This window comes from Oncorhynchus gorbuscha, linkage group LG02, assembly GCF_021184085.1.
Source record: "Oncorhynchus gorbuscha isolate QuinsamMale2020 ecotype Even-year linkage group LG02, OgorEven_v1.0, whole genome shotgun sequence".
In the NCBI taxonomy this organism is placed as follows: domain Eukaryota; kingdom Metazoa; phylum Chordata; class Actinopteri; order Salmoniformes; family Salmonidae; genus Oncorhynchus; species Oncorhynchus gorbuscha.
In genome coordinates this window covers 51,407,171-51,420,687 of record NC_060174.1, presented here as the reverse complement: position 1 = coordinate 51,420,687, position 13,517 = coordinate 51,407,171, and the positions used below count along the sequence as shown (strand labels likewise).

The following is a 13,517-nucleotide window of genomic DNA, read 5'->3' as shown; positions in this document are numbered from 1 at the left end:
CAGTAAGTCATAGCACATTTTAGTAGAAAAAGAACATAGCCAGGTTTCTGCAGTGCATGTTTGATTGAACTCCAGACTAACATTAAAATAGAGGCACACTTTTCTAGTTCTTAAAAGGACTGTGTTCATGCTTTGTTTGGTGCATTACTGCTCAAGGTATGTTGTGTTGGCTGCACTGCACTGCCTGATGACAGGGCCAGCTACAGGCATAGGTGACATAAGCGGTCATTTTTGTTTTAGCTCAGTTAGGGACTCGAAATTTGGTTGTGCATCAGCAGTTTCTCTCATTATGTCATTCACTGACATTTATTAAATTAGCCATGTCAGCAAACCATTTTTTGATTGGTAAATTAGTCTAGCCAGCTATCATGGCCGAATACCAATGCAGGGCATGTGCCCAGGTGCCCTGACCTCCTGTGGGCCCCCATGGATTTTGTTAGTCACTTTTCCTCAGATATCATTAACATGGCATAAGTATTGGCAAAATGTGTATAATTGCAGGAAATTAGCTGTAAAAATGCCCATTTTTATCTCTGCAACATGGCAAAATGAGTAGAATTGCATGAAATGCGTTATAAAATGTCTAAACCTCTCTCCGCCCCATGGCAAAATGTGTAGAATTGCAGAAAGCTTGCTTTAAAACTGCAACATCTGCTCTACTCCCAATGGCAAAATAGGGCCGGCCCTGCTTGATGATGATTACCCATGTCCTCATTGTCTACCACCTACTTTGATTCTACAGCCACTTTGATCCTGCGGTATCATTAACCAAATAGACTCAACAGGCCCTCCAGATACCCAGGCCTGTGCCTTCCTCTCCAGCCCTCTCCAACAACATACAGTAATCTCATTGTACAAAAACACAGGGCCATGCATATCATTAGTACCACATGGCATATTTTAATTTAGGCCAGCAGTTTCACAGGGAAGACCCTGTTCCTAATCTCATCGAAATAATTTTGGTCTAACGACAATACATCTCTGCCAGTGCACTAAATGTTTTATAAAAGGAGGAAAACATTTGCAGATAAAATCTGTTTTCAAAGCCTAGATGTTATCTCATATGAGATGGAAGAAATTACTAAGGAACAAACTATTGTGTTTCAGTGGACTTGAGGTCTATGACCAAGGCTTTATGGTCCAGTGCATTGTTTACTGACTGGAATGGAACAACAATGACACGGTCTTGGTAGGCTTCTGGCTCCTATTGTGTCTTGTCCATCTTAACAACAAACAAAAACATTTCTGCAGTTCTCAGGTATTGCAAAAATCATATGTAATGGAAATCTGAAACATTTCTGATTTTGGTCTAAGAATGACAGTGTAAGCAGATTTAGAACATTGGCATTTGTGTAAAATAATGGTTTCATCATATCTGATAGTAACCCAAAATAGAAGGCCAACAAGTGTGGGTAAAAGTGAAAACCATCAGGAAACGTAAAGTCTATGATAAAAAACAGGAAATGCAATTGACCTATTCCCACAGTGATTCAGAAAGCGGACCAGCGCCCACACAAAACGTGTATAAATCAAATCAAATCTACAAATTGCATTCTGCCTGCCTCTGTCCACTCAGGTGCACTTAAAGGCCCATGTTAACTAAATAAACTAATGGATACGATGCCATGGGGATTATACTGTCTAAAATGTAGACGCTCACTCAATGCCATGTGGTCAACTGAAGAGATTGAGTACTGGAAGTACATTGCGTTGGCAACTAAAGAGCACATTGAGTAGTATATCTTCAGATCAATAAAATACCTCTACTACTACTACTGGGTCAAGAAATGAGTGCCTTTTGGCATCCCTTTGATATTTTAAGTAGTAATTGTGCACAAATATTGCATTTTAAAGCCTGTTATATTAAATGATGTAGCCTTTAACATTGACCACATAGAAAACTCAATAAATCCGATTTTCTTATACGAATACAAATACAGCATTTTGACTTCCTAGATGTCACATCCTCTGACTTCTAGGAATATGTTAACCCATTTAACTTGAACATTTATAAAAGTGTTCACCATCATTGTAAAGCCGTAGTTATTTTGTTGCTTTCACAAAGTCATTTTTTAATCATTTCAGGGAGAAAAAAACCCTGTCCCCCATTTTTAGGTCAACCCTGTTACATCAACAGAACACTTGTTTTAAAGGGTAACAAATCCCAATTTCAGCATTTGCAAAACCCCTTAAAAACATTGTGGGTGGGGATATTGCTCATAAATATTCATTTTGTGGGGGTGGGTAAACGTAGTTGTACCTGATCTCAACACTTTCTCTCTAGAGCATGCTTACCAGAAGTCTACTGGCAGCCTCTGATAATAAAAGCATGTGCATCGGCGAGTAAAAATGGCTCTGGACAGCTACCTCACAGTGGTGAGGCGCTGAGTTCCTGACACCTATTGCCACTTCTCTTTGAAATGTAGACTCACATTTATTGCACCTTTTGTGTTGGGAAGAAAAGTGCAATCATCACCTTGAAAAATGAAGATTAGGGGCTCTATTTAATCCAACCCGCATTGCAATGTTTATGCAGTAGATCTTTTTCCATTGGTCAAATTAAGTCACAGATTGGTCTTGGGTACTGTATAAAAACATACAACTACTACCAGGGTGATCCCTCTCACAGGAACGCTTTCACTTTTCCGGATTAGGCATGGGATGAATATTGTAAATAAAGTTTTTTGAAAAAAAAAAAAAAAAGATTTCTGCCCATTGTGGGATAAGAATTTACAATCAGCTAACTATTTTGGCTGACTGCGCCAGCAATCAGTTGTAGAGTTTTAAAAAAAAATACATTGAATTGACAATGTTGTCATCTATTTCTTGTTACGATGGATGTAGCTACAAATATAAACACAATCATCATAACCTACCGTACATGTATTTTTTTCTTCGGAAAAGCACAGATGTGTATGAAATGGTAAGCAAAAATGTTGAATTTGGTCATATGCAGAAATGTGCCTAACTGCCTTTTGAATTTTGTGTAACGTCAGTCGTCTAGAGAAGGAAGCATCATGCAAAAAATATTGGCACTCTCCACTTACCAAGACCATTGATGTCACCTGCTTTTATAGTAAGCCTTGAGGTGGTACCACCCAGCATATCTAGAAGGGAAAGTATTTCATACCTAACCCCTCCCACCTTCTAGAAAGTGCCTCTAATCACAATTTCAAAAGTAGAGTTGAACTGTTAGAGGCAAAATAACTAGATTTACTACTAAAAGACCAAAATAAATAACTTTTCCAACTGTCAAAATGAAGACCAGAATATATGTGTTTCACTCGAAGCCTAAAAGATTTGGTCGTCGATTAAAAAAAAGTTTATGGTGAAACTATTCTTTTTAAATATAGACTACCGTTAAAAAGTTTAGGGTCACATAGAAATGTCCTTGTTTAAAAAAAAAAAAACTACATTTTATGTCCATTAAAATAACATCAAATTGATCAGAAATACAGTGGAGACATTGTTAATGTTGTAAATGATTATTGTAGCTGGAAACGGCTGATTTATTTATGGTATATCGACATAGGCGTATAGATGCCCATTATCAGCAAACATCACTCCTGTGTTCTAATGGCACGTTGTGTTAGCTAATCTAAGTTGAGGCTAATTGATCATTAGAAAACCCTTTTGCAATGTTAGCACAGCTGAAAACTGTTTTTCTGATTAAATAAGCAATAAAACTGGCCTTCTTTAGAGTAGTTGAGTATCTGGAGCATCAGCATTTGTGGGTTCTATTACAGGCTCAAAATGTCCAGAAACAAAAAACTTTCTGAAACTCGTCAGTCTATTGTTGTTCTGAGAAATGATGGCTATTCCATGAGAGTAATTGCCAAGAAACTAAAAGATCTCATACAATGCTGTGTATTACTGCACAGAACAGGGCAAACTGGCTCCAACCAGAAGAGAAAGAGGAGTGGGAGGCCCCGGTGCACAACTGAGCAAGACGAGAAGTACATCAGGGTGTCTAGTTTGAGAAATAGACGCCTCACAAGTCCTCAACTGGCAGCTTCAGTAAATAGCAGAGGCGGGACCAAGTCATTGTTTTACAAGTCCCAAGTCAAGACAGGCAAGTCCGAGTCAAGTATCAAGTCCTAAACAAGTCATAATGTGCTCTTCACCAAATGTTAAAAATATGAAATGGTATTACAAGGGTAATAGTTAGTATTTTACATTCACACAAATTATGAATGCTTTTAAAAATATCTATATTTATTACTTTCCAAATAAAAGTTATATTTCCATAGAAATACATAGGTAGCCATGATCTCTCTCTAGATGAATTAATTCAGCAGCAGAGTATCATCAGGCAATCCAACATGGCAATTCACATAGAAATATACCACCTACAACAGCCTTGGCCGTATGGAATAGAGAATCGAGTACAGATCTATATATTGCATTTCTATGTGGAAAACTGTATCTGAATGCGGTGCCTCAGATGAAATAAGCCTCCGTTCTTCCATATCAATAGAAAAAGCTCAAAACAGCCGATGACAGCAGAGAGAGGGATGGTGGGATATGTGTGAAGCATAAACACAATCAGTGGGTTCAAGCACTCGCCATAATCAGCAGGTTAGGAAGCGTACACAACCATTCTTGGAGGCACTCTGCCACAAATGTGCCCATTTTGATATTTTCCAGCTCCAAACAGCGTGGTGGTGAGTCAATCTGCAAGTCTAATCTAGGCAAGCAGTGAGGAGTGCACATAATACAGGCTCCAGACATCAAAAGCCAGCAAAAAGAAACCCATGAAACAAACAAGTTACACACACTCAAACACACAACCTTGTGTGATGGATAGCTGTCGACAATACTAGCCACGACTTATCGTTCTTTGTGCAGCTTCAAATGTCGAACAAAGTTGGAAATTGTTGCGCCTCCGTCTGTAATTTTCTTCCCGCATGTTTTGCAAGTTACAATCCGTTTGTTGTTGATACAGCATCGTCTTTATATACGAAAATAATATTTTGGGGTATCATCTTTCCAAGGGCTCCATCTGAATTCACCTGCTGACGTTCCTCTGCACTGCCACGCACAATTTGATTGGCTGCTGTCCGATTCAAACTGTAATGAAGAGTTGATGCGCTGCACACTTTTTAATAGCATCGTTTTTAATATTTGGGCTTGGGGATGGTATCAAGTCAGGTCGAGTCATAAGGCTCAAGTCCAAGTCAAGTTACGAGTCATTGGTGTTAAAGTCAAAGTCGAGTTGCAAGTCCTCATATTTGTGACTCGAGTCCAAGTCATGTGACTCGAGTCCACATCTCTGGTAAATAGTACCTTCAAAACACCAGTCTCAAGGTCAACAGTGAAGGTGACTCCGGGATGCTGGCTTTCTAGGCAGAGTCCTCTGTCCAGTGTCTGTTCTTTTGCCCATCTTAATATTTTATTGTTATTGTCCAGTCTGAGATATGGCTTTTTCTTTGCAATTCTGCCTAGAAGGCCAGCATCGCGGAGTCGCCACAGTCTAAGGGCTGTATCCAGGCACTCTGCTTTGCATGGTGCATAAGAACAGCCCTTAGCTGTACCCACCCCCGGGCCTTATTGCTTTCTTGACTCAGGGGGGAGAATACTTATCTAATCATGTCCATAAATTCTACCAAATACTAATTGAGTGTATGTAAACTTCTGACCCACTGGGAATGTGATGAAATGACATTTCACATTCTTAAAATAAAGTGTTGATCCTAACTGACCTTAGACAGGGATATTTACTAGGATTAAATGTCAGAAATTGGAAAAACTGAGGTTTAAATGTATTTGGCTAAGGTGTGTGTAAACTTCCACCTTCAAAAGGTACAGCCCTACAGGTGATTGTTAGAGCCTATATTACAGCCTGCATTACAGGCTCCTACAAACATGCTGCTGGTCAGTCAGGCTTTTGTTTTGCTTTAGGCAAAAGGGAAACAAATATTTCACTCAGAGCCAGTGCTTCACAAGTATTTCAAATCTGGTCAAAGAATTCCTCGATCGTGATTTGCCTCTAATACCAGTCTGTGGGTAGAATGTATGGTAAAAAGTCATGACTGACAATAATGCTGTTTGTCTCAGCAGGGACACAGGTTGATTTAGCATACCTGAGCTGCTTACAGCCCATCCAGTCTGACCCATTTTACTAGCATTCTCAGGCATGTGGAGTCTAGAGTACAGGAGACATAGCACCCTATTCCCTTTATAGTGCACTACTTCCCCCCTATGGGGAATAGGGTGTAATTTGGGATGCAGACAGCCTCAGCAGCTTTCCATTTCACTGGCAATCATGCAAAAATCCCCTGAACTGTTTAGTTTAACCACTTTCTTTCACTCAGGCCATATTTTGTGGCTTGTCCTTAACACTTTCCAGAAGCTTAGCCCTCTGAATTGTTGCCTGGTAAATTATGCCGTAGACCAACAAAAAAGCATCCCCTTGAAGGTTGACCTAATTGCGGAATGCGTGTCATCTTCCGCAGTCTCTACCCCCACCGAAAGGTTGTATACCTGAGGGGAAAATCTCACTCAATTCATAGCCTCATTGACCCCTTCCGCTGGATCACTATCTCTTCCTAAATATGCTCGGCTCTCCACACCCGGGGGCACGTCGTAAAGCAGGGATACAAACAGGGCTGTCGGTGTGTGACCCCTCTCTGCAACCCCCAGTGTCTCCACAGGTGCCTTGGGACCCTAACTTCTAAGGAGACCTTGGAGCCCACCATAAGGCTGATATACTCAGCCTTATTGTGGTCTTGGAAAGCTTGACTACTGAGGCATTTGGGACCTTCGAGGAAGGTGGTCATGGATATGTTTAACAGTAGACATAAAAAAAAATAAAACACCAGAGGTTCAGTATGTGTAGCTTATCTGTCGATGAGCATTTCTAAAAAGCAATGCACAAAGTTACGCACCTCACCTCACACATTTTCTTGATAGCCAAACATTTCACACATCCTGTATCGTATTATACATTTATAGCTATATATTTTTTTCAGCAGCAGCTGCAGACTATTGCACAATGGAATTTTTAAAAGAAAAGATGTTATTACTGTAGTTGACTTGATAAAAAAATAAGCAAGAGGGAAATGAAAGAGGGGAATGTTTCCTCTTTTCTGTGAGCTACCGTACATATGTCAAAACTATGAGTGGCTCATTGGAGTCAATGAAGTTTTGTTCCTAGCGATAGAGTACTCTAGATTGATATAACCCGTTTTAGGAGGACATTGCCAATAAGGGCTTCCACACAACATGGAACAGGCAGAACATTTGCGTTACTATGAATTATCAGGATTTATATAATACTTTCATTTAACCAGACAAGTTATTGAGAACACTGGATAGACTGTACATCATAGGCCTACCAAAGGGTGCAAAGTTTCACAGCGTGCATAATGTATTTGTCAGTTGCTGTGCTGAAGTTGCTGTGTACATAAGAAACAGGAATGCAAGTCTTGGATGTGAGAAGTTCAATTATACTAACTGAATCAGAGAAAAAAAAGTTGTACTGACTAAAAGATTAGGCTACAGTAAAGTTCACACTTGAGGCTATGGCGAAAGTGAGAAACACCTGATTTCAGTTAGGCTCATATACCAAGTCTGGATACAAGGAAAGTTAGGATAAGGACTCTGGGTCTGCAACTGGATCCTGGACTTTGACAGGCCGACCCCAGGTGGTGAGGGAAGGCAACATCACCTCCATCACGCTGACCCTTAACACAAGTACCCAACAGGGGTGTTGGTGCAGTCCCCTCCTGTACTCCCTGTTCCCTCACGACTGTGTGGCCACGCACGGCTCAAACACCATTATCAAGTTTGCTGGTGACACCATGAATCCAGGACCTCTAACGGAAAAGAAGGCCCGGAAATAAATAGACTATTCTAGACTAATTTCTCTGCTGCCGCATGGCAAGAGGTGCCGGTGCATCAAGTCTGACACCAACAGGCTCTTGAACAGCTTCTATTCGCAAGCAATGCAACTGATAAATAGCTAACAGCTACAATAGCTACATGGACCAAATTTACCTGGTATATTTGACCTTTTATTTAAGTACTTACACACACATCACTCACACACAAACACTCCATAATTTGCTCACTCACACATTTATACTGACTCTACACACCCACTCACATGCAAGCTGCTGCTACTCTGTTTATTTTATATTCTCTTGCACATGTAAATATGCTATTGGAACTGACTTTAATATTTCCTGTATTTAGTATGCTTACTTAAATTGTGCATTTCATATTTCTCGTGTTTTTTTGTTTTTGTTGTAATACATTGAATATTGCATTGTTGGGTTTTGAGGTTTTTTTTTTACAAAGGTATTTCACTGTACTTGTGCATGTGACATTAAAACTTGATATGGTAGTACTTGGTAGGATATGGTAGGACTTTAAGGACAACTTTAATGTCCCAGAGCAGAAAACTGTCTTAGAAACACACTGTAAAAACATTCCCTGTAAAGCTACTGCATTATCATGGCACCAGAGTTGCCTGCTTATACTGTCATTTTGCTTCACAGCAGAGATGCTATAATATATTTCACAGTACTATTTTCCTTACTGTAAAAACATACAGCATCCCTTTGTTAGTTCTTCTCACCCTTAATTAGGACATGTATAGAAAAATAAAGAATTTGAGAGGCAGAGCACCAGGGCAGTTCATCTGTGGGCAAAAACACAGGTGACAAGGGGCATATCAAACTGGTGTTGTGTGCGTGCTTGCCTCGCTAAAGTTCTTAATTCAAACTCAGTAAACTCTTGGAACAATGGGGCAATGTCGGGGTTGAGAAAAAGCCTGCTGTTCTGGCCAACCTTTTCATGCACTTTGTCCCATCTTCAGGGTTCATCATCTTGGGTTGATTCGAACTTACAGCATATATCCAATATAGTTTATGACATCAATGGAGTCATTGAACAAAAATCGACAGCTAGATACACATACTTCAAACCCTTGCTAACTAATAAAACATTTCTGTCGCCTACACAATCCCACAGATTATTTACCAGACTCACATTTTCCTTTCTTTTCCACCAAATGTTTACGTACTACTGACAAGGTGAATCGGTTTACTAATACTGTAACATTACATGGCATTTTGGAGTCCATGTTACTAGGTACCGCCAGTGACATTATGACAGGCTACAGCTGCCCAGTGCACCTTAGGTCGGCAGGCACCTCGATACACACTGGTGCACTGGTCATTCGCAGCGGCTTTAGAGTACAGCCCACGGTCTATGTGCAAAATGTGGCTCGTCAAGCCTCCCAAAAAACACTGTGCCAGTAATAGGGGTCACATCCTTTGAACTGCTAGTAACATGCCATTTCTCTGTAGTAATGGTGAAAGCATACCGCTTCGTTATCATTTCGGAGGTGATGCTTTTCTAGGTCACACAGCAATATATTTATGAGCAATTTAGAGCAGACCATAATTTCATGTGTCAACTTCAGCTAGCTAGCTAATCTAAGAAAACATGCAGTGATTAAATTCAATAAAGATACTTATAAACAAGTCAAGGTACCTAGCCAGCAGCTGCTGAAAATATTCTTCCACCACAGACGCTTCAAGAAGATATTTACTAAAATAGTCTGAGCTTCATGTGTCTCGCTCCTGAAACGGATATTTTAATCTAGAGTAGGCATAAACTATTACTGTTCAGAAAGTGTTTTAGAGTCATTGTTACAGCTGGCTTCCAATTAAAGTTAATAACAGTCATTTTCTGAATTTGACCTAGAATGCAGTGCAATCTACAGCATTGTTTTAAAACATTATAACAGCATTTTACTCTATTGTTTCACTGTTGAAATGACAAAAAGAGAGACTGTACATTACACACATAATACATACTCTGACGAGGAGTATGAATGATCGGACCAATATGCAGCGTGGTACGTGTCCATGTTGATGTTTATTAACACGGAACACAAAATAACAAGGAGAACGAACAAAAACGAAACAGTTCTGTCTGGTGACGACACAGAGACAGAAAGCAATCACCCACAACTAAAATGGGGGAAACAGGCTGCCTAAGTATGATTCTCAATCAGAGACAACGAAAGACACCTGCCTCTGAGAACCATACCAGGCTAAACACACAAATACTACCTAGAAAAAAAACAGACTACCCACCCCAACTCACACCCTGACCAAACTAACACAAAGACATAATAAAGGAACTAAGGTCAGAATGTGACACATACATAAGCCTATACCCAGTGGGGTCCGAAATTATTGACACCATTGATAAAGATGATGAGCAATAATGGCTGTATAAAATAAATCATTCAAATACTGAGCTGTGTTGTATGCAAATAAATGGGTAAATTCTATTATTTTATACAATTGCTCAGAGAAAGAGATGTTGTTTCACTAAAGTAGAAGTGTTTAGAAACAGATTATACTCTTAATTATAATAAAAAGTGACTCAAATGACAATACATTTACCATTCATTTCTATTGGGCACAAAATAATCTGAAACGCAGGAAATGCATCCAACAAGTCTATATAGAGTCAAAAGTTTGATTTAGTCATTGTGTGCTAGGAATATGGGACCAAATACTAAACTTCATTATTTCATTGATAACTTATCTTTAGGGGTGTCAATTTTGACCTCTACCTTTGAGAATTCTTTATTATTTGTTAAACAAAATCCTTCTGAAGCAATTGTATTAGTATAGCATCATTTCCCAATTCGAGCAAACAATACACCTCAGGATTTGAATTGTTTACGTTATATGGTCATCATTTTATTATCTCTATCAAGGGTGTCAATCATTTCAGACCCCACTGTAGGCCTACATAAATAAACCACCTGAATATTGTTAGGCTATTCAAAAACAGGATGTTGAGAGGCTGTGTAGAATACTGAAGTACAACAATTTTCCCCACCATTGATGTAAAAATGACAAACATTTCTAAAGATGAGCATTTGGAAAGTATTCATACCCCTTGACTTTTTCCCCAACACAATTACATTACAGCCTTAATTAAAAAAATTAATTAATTAATTAATTAATTTAAGATTAATTAAATAGTTTATATTTTTCTTTCCATCAATCTACACATAATACCACATAATGACAAAGCAGAAACAGGTTTAGAAACTTTAGCAAATGTATATAAAAAAACTGGAAATATCACATTTACATAAGTATTCAGACCCTTTGGCCGGGATTACAGCCTCGATTCTTCTTTGGTATGATGCTACAAACCTGAAACACCTGTATTTGGGGAGTTTCTCCCATTCTTCTGTGCAGATCCTCTCAAGCTCTGCCAGGTTGAATGGGGTGCATCAGGTTCAAGCCTGGCCAAAGAGTTCAATATTGGTTTCATCAGGAAAGAGAATCTTGTTTCTCATGGTCTGAGAGTCCTTTAGGTGCCTTCACTCCAAGTGGGCTATCATGTGCCCTTTACTGAGGAGCGTGTCCTGTCTGGCCACTCTACCATAAAGGCCTGATTGGTGGAGTGCTGCAGAAATTGTTGTCCTTCTGGGAGGTTTTCCCGTCTCCACAGAGGAACTCTGGAGCTCTGTCAGAGTAACCATTGGGTTCTTGGTCACCACCCTGACCAAGGCCCTTCTCACCCGATTGTTCAGTTTGACCGGGCAGCCCGCTCTAGGAAGAGTCTTGGTGGTTTATTAAAACTTAATCCATTGAAGAATGATGGAGGCCACTGTGTTCTTGGGGGACCGTCAACGCGGCAGAAATGTTACGGTACCCTACAGACCATTCCTTTGACCTCATGGCTTGGTTTTTGCTCTGACATGCATTGTCAACTGTGGGACCTTATATAGACAGGTGTGCCTTTCCTAATCATGTCCAGTCAATTGAATTTACCACAGGTGGACTCCAATCAAGATTCAGAAACATCAAGGATGATCAATGGAAACAGAATTGACCTGAGCTCAATTTCGAGTCTCATTGCAAAGGGTCTGAATATAAAGTAAATAAGGTACTTTCTTTTATTATTTTTGTTGTTTTATAAATTTGCTAAAAATTCTAAAAACCTGTTTTCTCTTTGTCATTATTGGGTATTGTGTGTAGATTGAGGAAAACAAGTCATTTAATCAATTTTAGAATAAGGCTGTAACGTAACAAAATGTGGAAAAAGTCAAGGGGCCTGAATACTTTACGAATGCAGTGTATGCAGTGTGCCAAAACCAATAGCCTGTATTACACTTTCATTTCAGTACCCCCAAACCAAAAACCAATAGGCATGGCACATCAAAATACTGTACATACTGTCATGAACTTATAGTATGTTTATCATTGCTTATTACCTAAGGTTATAACCTTAAACCACAAACTACCGTGATTTCATGAAAGGAAAACGATTAGGCCCTACGCGCGAAAATATTGTACATTATTGCACACAATTCAACATGGGCGCACTCATTGCACACATCATGGGATATGTGCAGGCATATAGGCCACTAAATGTCATTCGTGTGTTACTGTGATACGATATATGAGAAAATTTAGGATGATTAGGTGCCTGGTCAGTTCGGACACCCAAACATAATTACCGTTGGCATTTTCTGTTTGGCCGTATTCGAAAAATGGGGAGTGAGGTGCTTAACTTAACAAACGTTTCCAAAGACGCTGACCACTAAAGGAACGGGCTTCATGTCAATGATATTGATGCATACTTCTCAAAATCTATGGACAGAAATAGGCCAATTCACACCTTTCGTTTTCTCACCTGCCACTCGAATACGCGCACCGCACCAGGCGTCAAAGGACATGAAAATAAGACAGCCTATAACAAGAAAGTGAGTAAGAAAATGTTCAGTTCCGATGTTAACTTACTTTTGACTTCTTCATATGGAACGAGAGGAGTAAATCCAATGTATTCGAAACCCTATTTTATCTTACTTCTGCGGGGAGGAAAGGGGTTTTCATCATCCCGCGTGCACATATCCAATGCCCCAGTCAGTAGTATCCGAACAGGGAAAAAAATATTAAACCGCATAAAACTGCTGCAATAAGCTCTGTTGTATGGTATCCACACATCATAACGTGCGCAAGAAAGTGGACTGCGAGACCATTGTGAGTTGAAGGCTTTTTTTTACAGGGCAACACCTTTTATGCGCGCTTCAAGTGCCGCCCACAGAACCGATCCCGCCCGTCTGCTGCTCTAGTATATGGAAAGCCAAAAGGTTCAAATCGTCTTACCAGGAACATGCATTAACACTTGTCATTTTCATTTTTCACTTGCTTTCTTCAAATGCTTGTTATGGTCATTTTTAACCCCCACCCGCATCCACCAGGAGGCGCCACTTCAGCCAGTCAGCTCCCTGCCCCAAGGAGATGAGGGGAGAGGGCCCAGTGAGGGGGAGGCAACCCCTGGAGGGGTCCTAACCCTCGCGCATGGCCACCAGGCGGCACCACACATTCAGCCAGCTCCCTGCATGGGCTGGGGCAACCCAAGGAAGGGTGGGGGGAGCACCAGTTAACGCCACCAGGGGGCGCCACTACATCTAGACAGTTCCCTGTCTCAGCTATAGAGAGAAAGAGTAATGCCGTATTTTTGCAAGC

The 13,517-nt window shown here is 40.1% G+C and overlaps 1 protein-coding gene across 1 annotated transcript in view; it reads right to left on the bottom strand.

Annotated features, from left to right (window-relative positions):
* The window catches only part of LOC124003995 (kit ligand-like), a 34,088-nt gene extending 21,042 nt beyond the window's left edge, over window positions 1–13,046 (bottom strand). Inside the window, exon 1 of the mRNA XM_046312716.1 lies at window positions 12,789–13,046. Coding sequence (XP_046168672.1) covers window positions 12,789–12,803 — 15 coding nt within the window. The 5' untranslated portion in view covers window positions 12,804–13,046. The remainder of the gene's footprint in view (window positions 1–12,788) is intronic.
* Window positions 13,047–13,517: the final 471 nt, after the last annotated feature.